The sequence below is a fragment of the Scatophagus argus genome, chromosome 2 (genome assembly GCF_020382885.2).
Source record: "Scatophagus argus isolate fScaArg1 chromosome 2, fScaArg1.pri, whole genome shotgun sequence".
NCBI classification, from domain to species: Eukaryota; Metazoa; Chordata; class Actinopteri; family Scatophagidae; genus Scatophagus; species Scatophagus argus.
In genome coordinates this window covers 10,876,453-10,899,981 of record NC_058494.1, presented here as the reverse complement: position 1 = coordinate 10,899,981, position 23,529 = coordinate 10,876,453, and the positions used below count along the sequence as shown (strand labels likewise).

Below are 23,529 nucleotides of genomic sequence, written 5' to 3'. Positions count from 1 at the left end.
AAGCTGGCTCTGAGAAATGCACAAATAATTCCAATTTACCTTCACTGTGCAAGTGGCAATACATTCTATTCTCTTATATTATATTCTAAAATGCACAGATTTGCTTCCTATGGTCCAGTTTCACACACACCTCCATCCCCCCAGCTCACCTACACCTCAACCCCTGTCCACTGCCACAGGTATTTCCAGGAAAAGAAAGATGATCATTTTCTCGTGATACTATGTGTTTTACTCCTCTTTCAAGTATTAGTTCCCCTGCTGTACTTCTTCCTCCTCTTCCATCTCCTCTGCTGCACTCCTTTTTGTCTTACCATCCCAATTTCTCTCTCTCTCTCTCTCTCTCTCTCTCTCTCTCTCTCTCTCTCCATATACATATATATGTTGAGAATATAACTTTGTCGGTTTGTTGCACCTAATTATTAATGATAATTCGCTGCAGCATTCTGAAAAGAATTCCTGTCTTCATGGACAGTTCCATCAATATTTGTGAACATGAAAAGAAAGCAGGGAAGCAGGAAAGCGATACTAATTTGTCATTGAGTGACACATTCTGTGCTAGTTATTTTAATTAAACTATGAATTGGTTCAGTTTACAGTTTGTTTGGTTTCACCCCCAAAAGAGCCTTATTTCACAAGTAACTTTTTGAACCTGAAAATGTTTGCCCTCTGGCAAGTTATTTCAGAATAACCAGAGGCAGACCTGCCATGCTTGTTTTTGTCAATTTGTCATTAATAGAAAAAGTTAGAAGAGGAAATAAAATTGGCACTCTAAAGCAATGTTTTAACAACACAATTTTCATATTTACATTCATATTAAAATAGTTTCGCTTGACAATTTTTGTAACTTTATTTATAAACAATGTTATACAACAATGTTATCCTTGAACTCCATTCTAGAGGTTACAGCTGATCTCTTGTAAACTTGGCTGATTGTACAATCAAAGCAAATATATTAGTGTCTATTTAAGTTTCAGTAAAAATATGACTTCCATGACACCTACTACAATACCCAGAAGCCTCACCAAACTCTGATGAAGCACATGACCAGAGCAGTTGTAGCACTGCTGTACTCCCTCCACTATCGCTCTCCTAAGCACTGATTTGTCATGGTACAGAAGCTGCCTCTTTGCTCTGTAAAAACCCTTACTATCCTAATACCCTGCATGGCTGTTTGAAAGGAATTTAATCTTACCATGTAAGTCTGATCCACCAGTCTTTCAAGCATTCACTCGTGTGGAATCTGTAAAAAGCGGCACAACTGATCACAAACCGGCACAAAGCCATTTTTAGCACAGAGAGGCAGTCAGCTGATCAGAATTGGTGCTGCAATTTTTTTTTTTCTTAAGAGGCCTGTTGTCCTTGTCACAGCAGTACAGCAATGTCATTATTTTTTAAAAAAAATGTTGTTTAACATTACAACACAACCTTGATTCAAATAAATTCCCCTGCCGAAAAACACTCACCAGAATGAAGCTAAGCAGCTTGAATCACTGAGCACTCGGACTCCTTACAACTCCTTACTCCTTACTGTGATGAGGAAATGATATGTGCACAAATGAACTGTGGCTGTTTTTTTCTTGACATGCCATTTATTTCCTGAATAACCACTGAAAATCTCTCTCTCTCTCTCTCTCTCTCTCTCTGACTCTATGTTTTTAGGATGGTATGGGGAACCTGCGGGTGACCAAGGAAGGTGTCAGATTGGAGGGAGTGTCCGAATTCCTATTGCCTTTATATGTCAAAGAGATCCAGTCTCGTAGGGTAAGACCACATGTCACAGTGAGTGTATGTGTGTGCGGCGCTATAGCTCAAAAAGAAATTCATGCTCCATTATGGAACAAAACCCTGTCTGACTATTCACTGTGAGATTATGTGGCTTCATGTGAGTATGCTCTGACCCAAATGTAGTCATCTTTCAATATTTTTTCAGTGTTGAACTGATTATTGTACAACGTGTGTCCTTTGTTAAGTGGTGAGGGTGCACATGTGTATATGTGTGTGCATGTGTGTATGCTCCAAGCAACAACCCCTATAATGAGCAGAATCACATGCCGTTCTCAGTAGTCAGGGTCTAGTTGTCATGTATGTGACATATTATAGTACTGCAGAAGAGCCAGAAGTCTTCCATATCTCAATTTATCACACACAGAATCATCATCGATCCTGTCCGCTGAGGCAACATGGACACTATGTCACTCTTTACAGGGCAATCTGTGTGACACTGTGCGTATGTGTGTTCGGTCGTGTGTGTGTGTGTGTTCATCTTTATGACTAGTAAGCAGGATGGGACTGACTTTAATGGTGTCATGCTGTCACAAACACATTTGATGTGTGTGTGTGTGTGTGTGTAGAGAAAGAACAGAGAGATTAATGGTATGATGGAACAGGATAGAAAGAGATAGGGCAGTGAAATGTGATAGACAAGAGATGTATGAAATATGCAATACTCTGTACAGCTGTGGTGTTGATTTTCATTACTGTAAAGCTAAAAAAAACAAAAACAATGTGTGAAGATAAATACCAAAGTCCTGTATGTAGCAGTTTTATTTTCTTAATAATCCTAATTCTTGTTCTTATGAACTGTTCTATCTAAACCACCACACCATTGCTGCTGGAAAAGGTTTCCTATTATTGTGTTAGCATATACTTCTTTTACCTCTGCCACTGAGACGCCATTAGCACTGATGCATATGACTTGTACAGCAGGTCATTTCAGTGTGAAGTGCACAAAAGCATTATCCACAGTCTAATCTCCCACACTACAAACATAGTGTACTGTGAACTCAACAACAACAACAAGTTTTTTAATTACTATATATTCTCATATACTGTCCTTTGGATGCAGTCAGAGAAATTCAAAAAGCTACAGAAAACTACAATAATTAGTGATGTAATAAGGCAAAAAACCAAAAAAACAAAAACAGACATAACACCAGGAGGAATCAGAAGCTCCGGTGAAGGATGGACTAATATCCACGTATGAGACTTAGTACAGAGGATGGGAGAGCATACTGATATAGAAGACCAGGAGGAGGAAAGAGGAGTAAGATAAAAGCAAAATAGAAAAAGAAAGGATGAAGGAAAGCTAAAAGATATGAGGGAATTAAGGAGAAAGATGATGAACAGTGAAGAATGACAGTGAGGCCATGGAATGAAGTGAGACAGGAGATGCTGTTGAATGAGTTAAGGAGACAACGAGTGTGGAGAAAAAGTAATTAGAGAGGAGAAGAGAGACAAGAGGAGGAGAAGAGGGTTTTAAAAGGTGATTGAAGGAGTCCAAACAAATGCTTGTGCTGACAATGTTGTGAGTGGAATATATAAGAGAGAAAATCTGCTTCAAACCCAAATCTTTAAAATATTGGTTATAATCGTATTTATTATATTTATATTTCTTCTTCACTGCACAGTGGAGAGCAGCGGAAAAGAGTAAAATGAGAAGGTTTCCAGCAGTATTTGATCCAACATTTTTACAAATGCATGGCATGCTAACCTGAGTTAAACAGACCACATGTAGCAAGAAGAAGCATAACAGATGCTTTTCATGTGCACCATGAAATATGTTGTACTTCAGCTGTTGCTACTTTACTCATATTTTATTCACATTGAAGATATGTGAGTCAGATTCAAAAGTGATATGTGTTGGTTCAGCCTTGAAAGTCTCATTGATTCAAACTCCCAAACATGACCGACACTGCAAAATAATGATGTGGATCCTACAGACTTTACACACCAGTTCATTGAGCATTTATGTTATTTTATGTTGTGATTTTAAAATGACATTGTCAGCCTGAAAGTGATTTTAATATCAGTGATATTAGAGAAACTGGAGTCAACCCCCTTAACCTGTTTTACTTTTCATGACTTGAAAGCGGACACTAATGGCGTGGTCTCATGCAGAAGTACCTCTCACTTCACGGGTTATTCTCGATGGAACATAAATGCACCCTCACAACAACATGATTAAACAGTGAATAGTAGGCTACTGCCTCGCTGTCCCTGCTCACCTAAGATGTGGACAGAACCAAACAGATGCTTAAATCAACTTAAGGATAATGTGCCACTAAAATGAGAGAGAAGTGAGTATAAATGATAGATCAAACATAAATATAACACGGATCTTGGCTCTTTCATTTATGTTTCTATCTGTGTAGGTCTAAATTCTAGTAACAGATACTGTTGCCACTCAAAACATTGTGTGTGTGTGTGAGAGAGAGAGAAAGAGAGAGAGAGAGAGAGATTCTCTTACTGTTCAGGGCATAACTTTCCATGCACTTTCCAAACCAAGTATCAGATATAAAAATGATGAAAAACATATTATGGTTTTGTTTCCTTTGAACCTTTTAAACTGTGCGAAACAGTTTGTTTGTGTGTGCCTGTCTATCTCTATACAGTATGTGTGTATTCAGTAAGTGTGTGATTGTTAACAACTGTTGTATGCAAGCCTGTGTGATGATGTGTGTGTGAGGGTTGCATGCACCTGTGAGTATCTATTGATATTTTTGCTTTCAAAATTTTATTTCTAACTTTCTTTTGAGGACATATTAATGTTTTGTGTCAGTGAGGAAGCCATTGCACTTGTGTATGTACGAGTTTGTGTCTATTCGGGTGTGTGTATGGGGCAGAGCTTATCTTCTAACATGAAAGAAAACAGCAGGTTGCCTTTACGTTTTCTAAACAGCAGGCTTGCGCTTATTTTGATACTGACAGTCACCGCATTTTTACTGTGAAGTGTGCTGGCATTGGGAGAGCATGTTGAATCAGAAGTATCCACAAAACTCCCAGAGGACACAAGAGCCCAACTGCTGGTTTTGTGAAGAGACATCCAGTGGAGAGACAGGGAAACAAAAGACAGGAACATACAGTGACAGTAACAGTTCAAGACTGAGATCCTTCCTGCTCACTAACTATCAAGAATCCAAGTAGAAAATATATTAAATCTTCCTGGATTTTACATGGGCTGTATTAGGTTTAATTAAAACAGGCCACAAATAGTATGTTCATCTGATGTCAAGTCATCTGAAAATAAAAATAAAGCAAAATCAGTTTGCTGTGTAAGCTCCAAAGGTTCATGGCAACTGACCAGGCCTGCGGTGGATAAAAGCTAGTTATATGGACACACATTTCAAAAACCTGTTGAAATTATACCATGTCATTTTCCAAAATAATGCTGAAAAAGAGACACAAACTAAAGAGGATCCTTTGGGTAAGGAGAGTACTTAATCACAAACAGTGAAGGTGAAGTGGAAAATACAGATAGCAACAAAAAATAGGAAGAAGAAGAGAAACCTACAAGAGCAGGAAATGATGAGAGACAGAACACGGGACTGAATGGAGAGAAGAGGAATGGTAGGCTGCACTATATTGCTGCACATTGGAGGCAACAGTACAGACATGCAGAGAATTTTCCACCACACACATCAGTCAAGTGTGCCTGAACAAGAAGGGGGAAGAGGAGAAGGAGCACAAGGAGGGGAGGAACTTGATGCAGTAAAAAGGAGATAAGGTTAAGGTCTGCTGTCAGACGTTCATGCCTACATTTTTCAATAAATGTGTTGCTAGAACCCAGCAAAATAGACACTGAGCTTTGAAATCACCAACCGAAACCATGATTTAAAAAACAGTCTGCAGTGAATCTATAGTACTTTATTGCCTTTGTTTTGCACTTGTAACAAGTGGACACGTCAGAGTTCAGTGACAGCTTTCCATAGTCATGTCAACATGCACAAAGATCTCCAAGCTTAGGTGAGATATATTGTAAGGAATTGATTTTATAATAGAAAAGACTTTACACACGAGGACTAACTGGTTGGTTTTGATTTACTCCCTCACCTGTGCACAGCTGTTTCCTTCTCTATGGGACGCTGTGGGGGCCGCCTAACATCTCTATGCATGCTCAAACACCTCTTCTATTCTGCAACCCTGAATCCATTAGTTGTTGTATTCCTGAAAGTGCATTATTGCAACCTCTTACCAAAGGGAACTAAAATAAAACTTCACATTCACCAGTTGTGTTTTGTTAGTTAGTTTGTTTTATTTTAAACTTTCTCTGGCTTCCTTCCTAATGTTATGAGTTTGTTTTGACCATCTGTGAAATCACTAGTCCACTTAACCAGTCAGAAAAGTTAGCCATATCTTTTTTCTGCTATTGCAGAGGATTTTCTTTGTAGCATATACAAATATTGTGCACAGTAAAAATAAAAAAAAATAAGGCAGAAAAAGAAAAGTTTAGCTCTTAAATTTAAATTTTGAGAAAAGAAATTTGAGGATGTGAAGACATGTAGGAGAATGGAATAGAGGATGAAGATGACATTCCTCCCACGCAGCTGTATTATGCCTTATTCAAAAGCATCACGTACACACACACACACACACACACACACACACACACATACACATTTTGCATAATCGGGGCCATCCCCCAGCAGTGCATTGTGGGAAAGGTAAATGGAACATTGTGATTCCCAGAGAGGGCTAAATACAGAGCACTGCATATAAACCACACACCAACAACAACTACAATGCAATGAGAAATTAGATTGGCTGGTGGGAGGGAAAAGAGTGGAGGAGAAAGAGAACTGCAACGAAGAATGGAGGAGAAGAATGCAAAAGAGACAAGGGAAGGAGGTTGAGGGAAAATAAAGTATGAAAACCAGATGAGGTAAGAAAAAAGAGAAACAAAAGAAAACAGGATGGATGAAAAACTGAGAATTTGAGAAATTAATCAGTGTCAGTGTTTTGTCTCAGTTTTTTACTTCACTGCCTTAATTTCCAAATTTGCTAGAAGGGTCAAATGGTTTAATTGTGGAGTTGTTTAGTGTTTTGTCTCTGCCTTGCAGGTAAATATGTAGTTTGAGTGTGAGGTGAAATACATCAACAGCAACAATGGTCGTAATTTTGGCAGAACAAACCTTGCTGCAAATGTGTTTGTCTTTCTTTGTGAAGCAAGGTCTTTTTTATGTGTCCTGACCATGTGTGCATAAGCTGATAAGTACCCTTCCATATACAGTAGAAAGAAAAACAGCAAATGGCAGACGTGTGTAGGATTTAGGGGGATTTTGATTGGTCTGTTGGCTGATATGAAATATGATATTCATAATTATGTTTTCATTAGTTTATAATCACCTGAAATGAAGAATTGTTGTGTTTTTGTTACCTTAGCAAACAACAATTCTTCATTCATCTTCATATCTATAGACAAAGCAAGTCCTCTTCCACAAGGTTTCTGCATGATGCACCATGTTTCTACAGTAGCCCAGAACGAACAAGCCAAACACCTGCTTCAAAAAATTTTCATGATTTTAGTAGCCATGCAGAGGAGAGTGAAGCAAGGGGTGTTATTCTCATAAAGCGACACACGGAACTTTTAAAACTTTTATTCTTAAGCAGTCAGATTAACAAATACAAAATCACTCATCAGAAAGAGATAGGAAGACATGTTTCAGGCCTGCACTAAGCAAACACATAATAGGTAACGATCAGCAATATCTTGCGCACTTGGCAGTAATACGAAATATATGGCAAAGAAGTCCTGCAACGCATCATGTAGGAACTGGAAAGCGCTATAGAAGCACAGCAAAGTATTCGAAAGGAATTTGAAGGCCCTAGGGATGCTCTGAGAGGCGCCTGACCTGGAGCAGTGACTGTGTGGCCACAGAATAAAGCTGGTTAGCTTTACTCTCTGCCAGCCCTGAGAGCAACATCAAAAGCCAGCCTTTGGAAGACACCATGCACAGCACACTGAATGCGTTCTGACAATACGACTGGAGCCACATGGCGCAGGACAGTCCAGTCACATCCACTATGGATCATCCGGGGTACACTCTGTGGGAAGAACATGGTGTAACAAATATGGCAGAGATGAATAAAAAGATGTGGACACTGGCATAACAGACAGGGCAAATGTTTTCTTACTGATTGATCCTACAAGCTGGTTGATCAATTGTCACGCAAGCCTGAATGAGGAGAACAAGCAGATTTGGCAAAATATGCTACAGGTGTTCAGAACAGGTTTTAGGAAAGTAAAGCAGCAGGTAAGCAGGACTGTCTGGAAAACTTTGGAACAACAAATCCTTTAAATTACAAGATAAAACGCATTGTTTGTCCACGCCCTCTGGAACAACATACAGAAACATTCTCTGATCTGACACCACCATCAGCACACACCATTGCTGAAAGATAAATTTGTTTTATCATCTGATAGAGCTATATTTTTCTTGGTTATTTAGACAAATGTCAATGTTTGGATTAAAATATACATGTAGTTAAGGTTATGGGTTAATTGTTATCACACTATAATAATATATTGACTTAAAGTTGGATATAGGAAAAGAGCGGCAGCCTTTCTTTTGGACTTTGTATGAAAAATATGACTACTTCCTCTGCTCCTGTTCTAATTATTATGGCCTCTGACAGTTGAGCGAAAACTACTGATGCTGTCGTTCTTCTTGAGGTGACAGTCCTGCTTGATAGCAAGGCAAAATAAAATATCTGGGTACTATTACGGGGGAATCTGCAAATAAGTTGTGCAGACAGGTAGCTAATGACAATGTCAGGTGATCCCTAGAGCAGGGGGATTTCATTGCCACCTTCATAGGTTTTGTAGAATATTTCAAGGTGTGTTGGTGTGTTTTAAAAGGTGCACTGTGTTCCCTCTGTGTCTTGAGCTCTCTGCTTTACTTCCACAAAGTCCTGCCTTTTGTGTCACACATGTTCACACACAAACAAACACTCACACTTGCCACTAGGCCCTATAATTGTTCCCATAGGGATGCCATGACAACCTATCACCACCACAGGAGTTACAAAGAAAACTTAATTTATTCTCTTCAGTAGCTATCCCTCTTTATCTTTTTGATTTGACTTTTCTTGTTATGTGGCTCTTTCCCCTGTTATTAGGGTCTTTCTTTCTCTACCCCCTGTGTATGCCATTTCTTTCTCTCTCTCTATCACTTTCTTCCCATGTCATGTTTGTTCTGTTTTTCTCTTTCACCCCTGTAGTGATTCTGGCTCCCCAGAGACAGGTCTGGTTATGTGCAGTAGACTGCCTGGATAAGGGCTTCACCTCCTGGAGAGAAAAATAAATCTCTGGCATACACAGTGGAGATTGTGTATGTACATGCATGTAAGGACAGGGAAGGTAGTAGTTAAGGTATTAATGAAGATATGAAGCTGAGTAAGAGGATAATTAAAACTGTAAAAGAGATGAACACGATTGCAAAACAATAATGAACATATGAAACAATGAAAAAGTTAAAAGGAACAATAATTGAAGAGCTCTTCTCATCCCTATTGTGTACTGCATCTTCAAGGAAGACTTAAAAATATGGGAGGAGGGTGAATGTGGGAGGATGCCATAACTTTATTTTTTCTGTTTGTCAGTTTTAGATTTATTACTCCCTCTATGTGCCTCATACCTTCTCTATGCCTCTCCTCTGGGGACCTGAGGTAGCTGAAACTTTTCCAACTGTGGAGCTGTAATTGAATAGCAGAGAGTTCTAATGGAACATTAGGCTGTTGCTGTCTTGGCAGGCCCTATTGATTTTGACTTTGCAGCTTTGTAAACAATCTGAGGTAAATGTAACTGAATGGATGCAGGCCTTGGTATAGCCTATAATTCCAGAGCTATTGCCGTGGATCTGTTGCAACGTGTTCACTGTAACAGTATGGTTTTGTTTGACTTTAATAGCATATTGTTGGGGTGACTTGTGAATGTAACTTTCTCTTGAGAATAACAGCAGGTAACTGTTTACCTGACTTTCAGTTTATGTCTTTTGTTTGTCATGAGAAAACGGATGAGACAAGACCCAACTGTCAAGCATGCTTGATTTTAATTGAGTGTCGCTTGGGGTGTGATACCAGCAGGTTTCTCCTCAGAATAATAGCATTTATTTATGTTACTTCCTTTTGTTTGTGGTCACGTCTAGGAGAAACAGTTGCATGTTTGTTTCTTTTTCTTCTATTTTTGCACATTGCTATCTTTTTGTTCATTAAAAAAATATATATAAATAAAAATAGGAAAATTCAAAGTTATCCAAATTATTTGGATGCACTCAATATGAAACCCAAACACTAGAAACATTTGATTGCATGTCATCCTCCTCAGGCATGATGCAACATGTAAAGAGTCTCTACTGATGTGTGACTCAAATGCAACTTAAGTGAAATAGCATTCTGTCAGTGTATGAGTATGTGTGGTGAATGAAGTCAAAAAAGACATTCACTGTAGTAAGAGAAATATCACTTCAGGAACTTGGTGGCACACCTAATTGTACTCTCTGTACTCTTTTCATGACTACACTTTCAACAAAAAGCTTTAATATAATGTATGGTAGAGTTGAATATTTTATTTGTACAGTGATTCATAAAAAACATATTGATTATTCCAGAATGGCTGACACCATAGATTTTGTCAAGGCTCAGTGTTCATTGAGTTAGAATGTGACATAGCGGCACCTGATGAACAGGATTTATGAAATAAGTCTAAAGTGTTGATACTTAAACCTCTTCATGAGATTTTTCAGTTTTGACTGGTGATTCTTATTATGGAATGTCACTCAACTTCTATTCACCAGCTTAAAGTGCTTCAAGACAAGGTGAGCTACACATATCTTTCATTCTTTCATTATTTCCTTTTCCTATTACTTCAAAAATGTAATCTATAAGTATAATGTAAAAAGAGCACTCAACATGTGGCATTTCCAAAGTCCAACAAATGTAAAGTGTATATGATTTGCACTGCTTTAACGGGTGGCACACACTACAGGAGAATTTATCCCGCCTTCAGACTTAGACACGCTGTCTGTGATTATAAGTGTCGACGTCAGCAGATGAGAGCTCCACCAAGCAGACCCATGCAGAGTGCCTGTCAGATGTCTAAGCTTTTTTCATGTCCCCGACAACATTAAAAAAGATATCAAATAAGACGTCAGTGCTGTCCCTGAATATAATAGGGAAAAAAAGAATAAAAGAAAAGTCTGACTTAGAGAGGTTTGTAAAGGTTATTGGCCTAGGGGGAGTGAAGATCATTTGATTATTTTTCCGGAAGCAAGAATACAGTCATAATCTTTTTGTATTCAAGACTGGGCGTGACTGAATGGTGTGCAGTTGAGCACATGTGTGTATGTGTGTGACTGCATAGTTTTCTATTTGCATGGGCAAATGTCCAAGATCCCTGGGTGTCCTGTGTGTGAGGGTCCAGCATGTGTGACAGACATGGTCGCGACCCATGTAAAAATAGTCTCCATTAACATTTAACAGCATTTCAGAATGTCAGGAGAATGAACGTCACATCATCCATGGAAGGGACAGAGGAAACGAGACAAAATGAATATGAATATTAATCCCTTGCTACAAAAGATCATTCCATAGCTCCCTCCAGCTTCTGTCTCAGAGGTCATGTCATCTAAAAGCCAAAACAAATCCCCTCATCACAAAACTTGACTGGAGAAAAAGGCCACATCATGCTGTACCACATTAAATCTAAGCATTTTGATGATGCTGTCATTAAAATGGATATTGCCTCACCCAAATTCCGTCAAAATATGCTTCCTTGTCATTTCCTTGTCAAGCCACATTTTAGCTTCAGGCACTAAACTGAAAGCCTTTCAACCACCAGCACTGGCCAGCATAATGGTGCTGGACCCTCTTAATGTGCCTCCATTAGTGTGGACAACTTCAGAGTTAATTAAACCCCTTCAACCCATGTGTCGTAGATTGCCTAGAAGTTTGTCCAGTGCAGCACACAGCACTCTTCTCTAACAGGAGGCAATATGCTGCACAGAAGCTTTTAGGATGATTTTCATGGAAAACAAAACACAATATGATTCAATACTTAATACTTGTATAATGAATTTTCTTTGCATTCTATTATTCATTTTGGATTTTTAAAAGTAGTGCTAAAAATGTGATCATTTACTTTCTACTTTTTTTTCCTTGCACCATCCCATGAAGGACACCCATGGCACCATATGCCTTCTTTGATAAACCATTTAAAAAATAAATTAAAAGGCGACACCTGCTCTTGAACGCCTTCCCTACCATGTAAATAATTCTGGCTCTGGGCAGCATATGCCTCCACATGCTGCTGACATAAAGACAGTAGTAAGCATAGACCACAAGGCCATCAGCTGTGGGCCAGCACTCCACACTTGATTTAGTGAACTACACACACTCAGGGTCATTGGTAGTTGGCTGGGTTTCTTCTTGAGTGCAGTTTTATTTTCAACTTTATTATCTAAACTTAAAGTTACTTTATATTTTTACTTCCACAGCACTGTGTTTGTTCTGTTCTTCTCTAACAGTCATGGTTTCGGCTGTAATTTGACAGCCACCATTTAAGACAAAAAAAAAGGGATTGGGATGCTTCGCTTTAAAGCGTATAGAGCTGAGTTTTCGCTGTATATTCAAGTTTGAATACCCCCCAATTCTGGTTTCTGTGCAGTAATTGGTATAATGATCAGGCGAGCAGATAGCTTTGTACTGACAAAATTATCTTTTAGCCCACAGCTAGTTTCGATGATAGCATCAGTGGGAAAATGAGGGACTATATTAAGTACAGTGCAGTCAAGACAGAGATGTTTCATTCGGCAGCCAGGGCTATGCATTTACTGAAGTGTGTTAAAGCATTTGTTCAGTGTAATCACCATGTCAAATTAAGTGTGTAGAACGTATGCTCTAACATGAGAGGGATTCATGTTAACTACACTGTAAAGCTAATTTGGATATATCCTTCTGACTGCCCTGTCTGAGTATTTCACCATACACTCTTCTGTGGTCATCTTACATCTTTTATATAGACTGTTTTTTTTTTAATTGTATCCTATATAGTTTAGCCCAATCTATTTTAATTTCTTAGAGACTAACATTTTGACTAGGTTTAAAGTATAGTATGATTGCAAGAACTACATATTTTATTAAATTAAGACATAGTCCAGTGTTGTACAAAGGGTTTATCTCAAAAAACATGCTGGTGGTGCACTTTAAGAATGATTTATGGGAGATGATAAGATGATTTATTAAAGTATAAGTGTGTAATTATGTACCCCCACAGCCACAGGCTCTGCCATACACCTGTTTGCTGTAATGTCAGTAGGGTTTGTCCCCAAACATAACCAGTCTTTGCTGGTTGATGTTAAATACATCCCTACTGGTCCATTAGCATGGGAACTCCAAAAAGGCTAAAGTAGGACCCTTTGAGTACAAAAAGGAATATGTTATGCTTAGATTGGATGAATTACATTTTGAGTCCATATTGACTCCTACAGTTACTTATTAAAGACTTGTCTTCAGCCTGTTCCTTTTTTGACCAATACACAACCCTGGTTTGTGTCTTTATGTCACTTCTCGTTGCTCCCTGCTGGGTTTTTCCACAGATGCTTGGTACAGTCACCATGCACCATGAAGCGAAGGAAAGCAACTGTGTAGCGTCCTTTAACATAAGTCAGAAGTTAAAATTTATGCAGGCAATGAAAGATTTATACCTCATCAAAAGTGTTTTCAACCTCAAAAAGTTGTTCTACTTATCCAAGACGAGAGGCTTCAAGGATGAGATCTTTGTGGTTGTTTATTTTCAACTTTATTATCTAAACTTAAAGTTACTTTATATTCGACACGTGTGCTTTCTTTATGTCCTTTAACTCAAAAAAAGTTGTTTTTTTTATGAGGCAGAAGAAGTAAGTCCAATTTTCTCTAACTATATATATTACATGTACTATAAAAAGTAAAAATTTTTTTTGAGAGAGAATCTTTAACTTTTCCACCTTCAGCGTCACTCTGTTGGTCTGAATTGGATACCAGCAGAGCAGAAAGTGACAACATAGTGCACGACATACTGTCTGACAACTGTATTCTGGCTGCCTTTTATATAATTTTCAAAAACTCTGGCTTCCTCCCACAATGCCAAAAGCATGCACATTTGTTTTATTGGCTACTCTACATTGCCCCTAGGTGTGAGAGTGTGTGGTTGTCTGTCTTTGTGTGTTGGCCCTATGATTGACTGGCGACCAGTCCAGAGTGAACCCCGCCTCTCGCCCGTAGTCAGCTGGGATAGGCTCCAGCTCTCCCACGACCCTGACGGATGAGTGGTATAGAAAATGGATGGATGGATATTTACCAGCTCGCTGTTAATATACAACCTTAAACATTATAACAAACACATCTACATGCAAATATCCACCCCCACATACAACTGACACTATACACATAGTACAGTGAGTTCTGTCTCGTATACGTATGCACACAAATATTGTTTAAAGAAGATACTATACATATTAATTTGAAATGCACGGCAATACAAATTTTGCCTTGCTCATGCTGAAAACTCATTCTCACACCTGAAAAGACTTTGAATTGACACTGGGAATGTATTTATACACACCCCAGCACACCTTGCCTCTGCCAGTGTTATGTATTCACAGGTTGTTGCCAGGGGAACGGTCACAATCCACTGTGTGAAATTAATTAAGGGCGGACATTTGAATTAATTAACTGGACGGGAGTGTGGCATTACACTTCTCTGGCCTTGTGACATTAAACACACATTTGCTCACATACGCACACGCACCCATAGATACACATGCTTGCACTGAGGAGACACACAGAGATTAGATTTAATTACCAGTGTGCTGATCATTGCTACAACGTAGTTCAGCCTTAATTACATATTGTACTCTTCCTCTTTATGGGTGTATGAGAAGAACTGCATGACAAAAAGAGATAGTGAGTGGATGAGTTGCAAGTTACATGAACATGAATGCAAAGTAAGCAGGTTTCATTTTCTGCTGCTCTGGTGTAACATCCACATATTTAGTCTTATGCTAACTCAGCTGGAAAGCCCTCACAGATGCAATACTTGTCTCAACTGAAACTTACAAATTCCCTAAAGGAATGTTCTACTGAACACCTGTGTAGGCCAAAAAGTACAAAAAAGTTTGTACTTTGTACTACATGTACTATTTGTACAAGAAATAAGGGTACAGGCATTGTCTTTCTTTATTGTTGCCCTTTTCAGATTGCTTTGCACATACATAATGTGCATATTATTCTTTTTAAAATTGTAAGCCATTTTCACAGCAAAAATTTAATTTAAATGTACGCAGAAAACTACTGTACCACTCCTGCAGTATAAACCACTATAATCCACTGCGAACATGTGATGCTCAATCAAACTGAATTGTCATTTCCAGCTTGTGACTATACAACTGACAATGACAGGCTAAAAAAGTTCAGTGTCTTTGCAGGTTGTGGTTTGTGCTCTTGAGCTGGTTGCATACAAATGGAGAACAGAAATGTGGTCACAAAAATTGTCAAAGTAATTGATGGACCTTTTAATAGATAAAAAGAAATGCTCCAATGTTTCATTACCATGTGTCAGACAGGAAGTGGTTGAATATATTTTGCTAAGCCCTTGTTTAAATTACAAGCTGCAAGTCTCCCACCATAATAAAAACAGCCTCAGGATGAGTATCCTCATTCATTTATAATCTGCATTATAAATGCAGCACAACTCCTGAGGTAAATTGAAGGGACAACACCTAATGGTTAAGTGCTCTGGGTCTGGTGAATAATTTGTGGAAAGTACTGTGGCATTATTAGAGATTAAGTAGCACACAGATTTGTTGATTAAGTAGCACACTCTACTACTTTGGCTTACATGTGGCTTCTTTCTACTCAGGGTTTGAAAAGAGTGGAACTGTGGTGTTGGGAATGTTAGGTTGTATTCAGTTTTCCACAAAAACAGTTAGTTAGTTAGTCAGTTAGTCAACTCCCTCCAGTCCCATGGTATTCAATGGGACGGGGGGGTTGACACATACCTAATGTTGCCATAAGCCGTACGCCTTGATGAACTCAGCCATTACATCTCTCTGCTTTCATTAGAAGAAATCCAAACACGAAAATAAATAAATAAATAAAACTGAGTTGAGCAATGGATGAGACTGGCAGCTATGTCTACTTTTCATTAAGGCTCATTCAATCACTGGCGTGACTAAAGTGTTCCTCTTCCACCTTGCCAACCCAGCACTCTACGTGAGGATGAATTGCTTAGCAGGTTTTGTCAGAATTCCAAAAATTGCCTCCCTTCATAAAAACAGGGAGAGGATTAGTGAATAGATTTACTTCAAATGTAAACCCACCAACTTCACCTCTTGGTTTGCAGACCATTGTGATTGGCACTTTGGCACACAAAACAGACTTGAATGAATGATTCCAAAACACAAAGAAATTTATTACAATAAGTAAATAGGTTAAACTTTCTAGTCAAAAAGTTACTTGGGTGTAAGAAAGGAGTCCAAACAAAATGGAGCTGAGTCCAAACAAAACCAAATAGTCCAAAGAGAAAATCCAGAAAGGAATCCAGGGGATGGGGAAAACACAGGAGTTATCTCAGGAACGATGAAGAGCTGGGCTGACAACAGGGAGCGAAACAGTGAACCTGAAGCACAACGAAAAAATGTTGGAGTTGGCAAAAAACTTGAACACGGCAAAAAAAATCTGGAGTGTATACCAGTGAGTACTAAACCATAATCTGGCAACGATGGAGAGGAAGAGCAAGTCTTAAAAAGCAGCCGTCAGGAGGTAGATTAGATTGGAGAGATGAGTTGCTGTGTAGGTGAGAAGACTGAGGACAATGTAGGTCAGGCCCGCCCTGAACACACACACATCACGCCAGGAAGAAAAGAGACAGCAAAACACAGGGAAAGGCCTAAAACTAACTAAAATCCTGACAGTCCCCTGCTGGTTATTGGAAAAATGCAGATTTAATTCATTTCTCCACTGACTCCACTTTCTGTTCACTATTTGTACAGTCTATGTTTATGTCTGATTCCAATTTTTAGCTCTACTTTTGCTACATTTTTATGAGACACATTTAATATAAAATTAAGACAGATACTTGATTTAATAATTAAGTTAAATGGATAACTGAATTTTAGATTTTCCTTGATAGTGGATACCCCTTAATAGAGCACGCAATCCAAAAGACTGGATACAAACAGTTGTTGCTGTCATGGTACAGCACCCTTTGCATGGAGGTACAAAGGAAAATTCTTCCAGCATTTTGACAGCCTCCCCTTCCTTTCTAAAGAACAAAAAACTGCAGGTTGCATTGGCACAGAGGTCCACTGTCTCTGGAGCCAACACCATGATATAACAATAGATCTTCGACAGAGAGAATCCCAGTGCTGTCCTCAAATGTCAGCCTGGCACAGCTGAGATGATAGCTGAAGATCCTCTTCTCCTTTAAGATGTGAGAACCTGGCACAAGTCTGGAGCAGAAAAGCCAATTATCAAACCAAAACAATGGGAAGCCTCCATGGTGCTCTGCTCTAAAGACGATGTCTGGGAAATCCAGCATTTCATCCAAGAGTTGAAACTTGCAAGGGGCTGCTCAGGTCACTGGTCCTGCCTTATGTACTAGCATTATATGAAACATGTAATCATATTCTACAATCAAAACACACAAGAGATCAAAAAACCCCTCCTTGAAAACTGTAAAACCTTTATGGCCAAGTCCTGCAAGACAGTCAGCAAATTAAAATTGTTGAAGGAAATCCTCTGCAACAATTCTTCATGCTGGTTTGTATGTACCAGTCACATCTGGGATGATGCTTCCCAACTTGGTATCCATATCAGTCTAAGTCAAATCAAGTTAAATTATGTAACCTTAAATCACAAGTTTGCTGCAGAAGCCTCTTCAATGTGCATATAGGTCTCTGTATCAGAACAGATATGCAGAACATGTCCATGAACAGAAGTGCAATAGTAGAAAGTAAATTTCTCTGGAGTTGAAAACTGTTACAACAAAATAGCATCCAGCAAACTGCATGTGATGACAAGAGCTGCATGACCATGACCATAAAACTATCACAGGAAGTCAAGGATAAACACACAATACATATATTCAGTGCAGATATTCAGTGCACAAATTCAGTGCCATACCATTCACACAGAGGACAAAGAGACAAGAAGGGTGTGGGTGCTGCAGTCAGTCATTAACAGCACACGATGTAAAAACAAGGAAAACAAAGACAATGCAAACAAAGGCTGGGTCTCCAGGAGAATAAAGACCGAGATCAAAGTATTGAGGATGAAACATAGTCAGGAACCATGAACCAAAACTGACAGCCAGTCCTGAGCAGGAGAGAGGAGTAAGTGAAAAATAAAGAGAGGGACAGAGACTTTAAATCCCAAGACAACAGACAGTCCAACTATTCACAGCTGAAACAAATTGTTCCAAAGGAGTCCCACACTTGGTATTCTCTCAATAACTGATATGACATGTTCAACTATACACTACCCAAAATCTGACAGTGTATTTCAGACTGCAGACAAGAGCTATATTGATTGTGCATACCAGTACATCACTTGGAGATGGAGTTGTCCAGTATTATACTATTAAAAATGACCGAAGGGCTGATCTTTCAAAGAGAGTGCAAATATGTCGAAGTAAAGTACAAGAAAGTCAGTAACACAGCAGAGGGAACTAAGATTAGGGACTACACACTGGATGGAGATCAAAGTGAGATAAAACAAGAATGTAAATAAGATGGGGGTCTTCAGTTCCCTGGAAAACTGAGCGTTGAAAATTAATTGAGGAGAGGACAGTTGAATGAGAGATCAAGGGGAAACATGATAGAAAAGAGATGAAAGAACTGTGATTTTGTACTTTATGTAAAAATCTTGTGTCCACATTCTTTTCTTGTCTCACTCTAGTGCCATCCTTACACCTTATTATCTTATCCTTATTTATTTATTTGTTTATTGTAGAAGTACTGTATTAAATCTTTGAAACTCATTTCAAGACTTTTTCCTTCTCAACTTTGTTATCATGAGATCCCAGTTACAACCTTCTTTCCTTTCTATCATTGGGAACGTGTCATTACTACCTTGCCATAGATCTTCCTATGCATTTGTTGTTTTAAAATGTTTCCACCTTCAGTACATCCCCTGAAGGAAATCTATGCTGTAGCCTTAAGTGCTAACATTACTTTTATATCTCAAATGAACTCTTGAGACTGGCCTCTCGAGACACACAAACACAGTAAACAGAGATGTACTTAAGTACTTAAAGTTCATAACGATTTTTTTAAATCAGCAGTTGTGTTGCCTCCGTATGGTAGCATATGTGATTTATACTGTATCTTTATTTTGGTGTTAGAATTTTATCAAATGACAGCGTGAAAACAATGTAACAGTGTCATGAGCCTACTGGGAATCATAGCCTGAATTATGTAAGAAGAATAAGAAAATGTACACTACCTTCCCAGCACCAAACAGCAGACAGACAAAAGTAGTGACTTTAGAATCAGAACAGAATCAGAAAAGACTTTATTGCCATCGTAAGTGAAGAGGTTTCACATTACTAGGAATTTGTCTTGGTGATTGGTGCATACATAGAACGTAATAAGTAACATATAATAGAAGAATAAAATAAAATAGAATAAGGTAACACAAAATAAGGTAACACAAAATAGCTAGGGTATAACATCATACATTTAGCAGCTGGAGACCATAATATTTCCCTCAGTTGGTGAAGACCCAAACCTGAGCTAAAAGGAGGGTGAATACTGGACTTTGCCAGACTCTAAATGAATTATTAAATAAAAAAATAAGCAACTGTTTGTTAACAGGTTGGTCATGTCACCTTAAAAAGTGATGATATGTCAAAGTGGTCCTCACAGAAAATAAATAAAAAAGTAGTCAGAATATGTAATGACTCCTTTATTTTATTCTTTTTTCCTTGAAACTATTTCACAGATGTATTTTTTTGCATACTTGAAAACCAGTTGTTGGGTCCCCTTGTGTCTTTCTTGTCCTATCCTTTAAATCAATTCGCTGTCTCTCTCTTGTTCCACTCCTATCTTCTGGTGTCTTATGTAAAATGATATTCTAAGCAATTCTGACAGTTTTTTTTTTTGGTTTTTGCCATTTTAAAAGCAATTTCATTCAGTTATTCCTTGTTCATTCAGACACAGGATCTTGAAAATCACATACTTTATATATGTGGACTCAGGACCTGGTCTGTATCATCGTAATGTCATTCACATCTCTTTCTCACTCAAACCTATCATTATGGACTAATGGTGACAAAGTTATTCCTCTTTAGTCCCTCGGCTGCTGATGTTTGATGCAAAACAGAAATTAAGTTGTGGCAAACCTTTTCAATCTAAGCAAATAATGGCACCACGCTGACTGCATATTAAAGAAAATGAATACATGCCAGCAGGTTCATTTAGCTTCCTGGGTTGAAACAGTTCTCTGTCCCTTCTGTCTTATGCCTTAGATAAATTCCCAGTTGTCCCTTTCACACTCACTCTCATCTTTGACAACCACTCCCATGTCCCATTTTATGCAATGTTTCACCATCAAGAGAATCCACTTCATCTCTCTCATGTCCCACCCTTGTAAACCATCCCCAGTAATTATGGAAGCAGCTACTAGCTGGGGATTTCATCACATGGCTGAGAGCTCTGCAGAGATGCCACATCAGGAAATCCCTGTCACAGCAATGAGACACTAACAAACCACAAGACATATTGAACTGCTAGAAAATGAGCCAAAAAGCCCTGAGGAGGCCTGTGATTAAAGCCTCAATTCGGAAACCAAATGCAAACACAAAGGTTGCCCCATTAAAGAATGTTAGAGATGAGGTTCGAAAAAAATAATTATTTTTCTCCCTTGATTGTTTTCATGCAGAGTGATAAAATTGACAGCGTTTCACACCAGAAGAGCTAATTGTTACACTTGATTGGTTTTTGGTATAAACTCTCAAGAACCCAGTAGGAAAAAAAAAACACTCTAAAACTTTTAGTCCATCTGCAAGTTCTGAAAAATCTGCCCAATTCCCTCTTCAAAGTGTTTCTAAGCTGACAAAGAATTGCACAGCATTTTTTTCTTGTACTATTTAACAGGATTGGGTCTTTATAGAAAATAAGAACATGAAAACTCCCACCAGCCTCAAGCCTCCAGTGAATAAAAGTATTCAGTTTGAAGCAGCCACATCCCTTCCAACACTGCTCCTCTGGGGGAAGAGAGAAGCCCCAGCATACATTATTCAACAGCTATGACTATGGGATAACAAGCTGGTGAGCCTGAGCTGGATAAAAGACACATAAGTTAGTGTCGAGAGGAGAGGGAGATATATATATATTTAATTGACATTTAGGAGCACAACACGTGTTCATGCATTTATTTTCTCAGCATGTCATGCTTGCTCTCCTCTGTACATCAATAAGTAGTAAAACCAAAATTGTCTCTGTTGAAAGCTTCTCAGTTATGGTCTTTCATTTGTGTTGTTTCATTTCTTTTAACTACAGCTGCTCTGACTAAAATGTTTGAAACTTATAACCTTGAGGCAAAGGCTAAGCCAGTACATTTGTATGTTTTTCTTTAGTTTATTTGTTTGTTTTGTGTCCCCCAGCAATGATAACTGTGATTTAGATTAGTGCTGCAACTGACATCCTTTAGGCTAGTAATGGGCCAGTAATGTAAGCTGGTATATGCTAGCTATGATAGCTATCTGATCTGTCTTTCTTTGGTGGAATGGATTGTCCTTACTTTAGAGGTGGCAGGGTTAAAGGGAAGAGTCTGTGTAGCCATTTAAAGGAAAAAAAAGGCTTTAGACCCCCCTCCCACACACACACACACACACACACACACACACACACACACACACACACACACAAGCACTGATATACCCCTGGGATCAGTACAAATGAAAAAGGATCTGTTATGATCCCCAGGGGAAATGGATGGAGGAGAGACAGCAAGGAAACAACAGGAAAAAAGAGGGATGCCAGAGCAATAAACATACATAAGGAATAGTATCAGATGTTTCAAATGAAATATGTACCATTCCAAAGATTACTAGTTGGGAATCATGACTGTGCAGGACCCATCTCTAATGCCAATGAAAACAACAAAACACCGGTCATGTTGTGAATGTGTAAGATGGAAACTGTCGGGAGTAGTTGTCGAAAGTTGTTTTCAGTTATGGAATTCACAAGGCTGCAAGTTTGTGTGTGTGTATGTGTTTATCGGTGCTGGTCTCAGAATCTGACCCTGATCAATAATCTATTAGCAGCAAGATGTGTCTGTGTGGGCAGGCATAAATACACACATGGACTAGCACATGTATATTTAGACACACGCAGGTGAACAAGGTCAACATGCACATTCATTAAATCCACTCATTGTCCCAGGGCAGTATCCTTCTACACTTACACACACACAAGCAATTTGGTACACACACACACACACACATTCACAAACTTCTGTTGAGTTAACTCCTCTTTCACCTCAAGTATTCGCACCACAGAGGAGTATTTCACGGCAAATGGAGCATCGCAACTTTATCTGCTCTCCTCTTCCGTCCTCTCCACTTATCCTGTCCCTTCTCCTCTTCTCAACCATGCCACAAGACTTTGTTGGAATTTTCTTCTGTAGAGACAAATATGGCAATGATGTAGCCCTCGACTTTTGTCCATGTTGACTGCATTCTTAATAAGGGCGTATACGTAACGACCTTGAGTGTGTATAGAAGTAGGAGTAGATTTTGTGCTTGCTATAAAACATAAGCATCCCAACAAATACTACAGATGTGTTTCTGCTACAAGCATGACTTGTGACATCACAGCTATTCTGGAGGTCAGTCCTGGTCCAGTATTCACCATACACAAGTGTGATGTGGAAACTAGAAGCCTCCAGTTCACACTTTACAGTGATACAACAGTTAAACTTCGAAAATAACAATAATTCCGTATTTATACGGAATTATTCCTCTTTCTCTCTTTTGTTTACTATGTCTTATCCTATCAAGTACTGATTTCTTGTTTTCTCTTTTGTTCAGCTTCAACAGAAACTGACAAATATATTTGACTAATGCCACAGGACTAACAGTATCCTCAGACTGTACGCTCAAGACCATTATATGAAAATATATTCCAGAGCTCAAATCTAAAATGTTATGTAAAATCCCTCAGATGTATTTTATCTCTAAACCCTCAGGTTGGAAGGTATCATTTGTAAAACCTTGCTTGTGGGATACTTTTTGCAAATCCCTGGAATATGAAATACATGGATAGAAACTCCAAGCAGCAAAATTCTCCTTTGACCACAGATTATAGGTATTTAAAGGATCTCATTAAGATACTTACATTTACATTTTTATTCAGAGATTATTTTTATGTTAGTGAGAACAGGGAAAATCAAATCACATCTAATTTCAATCTCCTCTAGTATTTCTCTCCAGCTGGCATTTTTTTTACCTCAAGTTGTGTGACTTTGTCAGTGTGGTCCTTAAGCACCATGCATTATCGCTTAGAAGCAGAAAGTAGAAGGCTGACGTAGCGGCTTCTGTTTATAGATCTATTTGGTGCGTCTATCTCCAAAACAAATGCTCTGCAGTTTACCCTCCTCTGCCTTCCATCTCTATCTTGCTCTCCCTCCTTTTTCCGCTCTCCACCCATTTCAAGATTTATTGCTATATAAACCTGAAGCTGGGAGGTCCCTGCTTACCTCTACTTCTTGCTCCCA

General features: G+C 38.6%; 1 protein-coding gene across 1 annotated transcript in view; it reads left to right on the top strand.

Annotated features, from left to right (window-relative positions):
- The window catches only part of LOC124069506 (zeta-sarcoglycan), a 288,322-nt gene that overhangs the window by 193,610 nt on the left and 71,183 nt on the right, over positions 1 to 23,529 (top strand). The window contains exon 3 of the mRNA XM_046408730.1: positions 1,660 to 1,761. Within this exon, the coding sequence (XP_046264686.1) occupies positions 1,660 to 1,761 (102 nt within the window). The remainder of the gene's footprint in view (positions 1 to 1,659; positions 1,762 to 23,529) is intronic.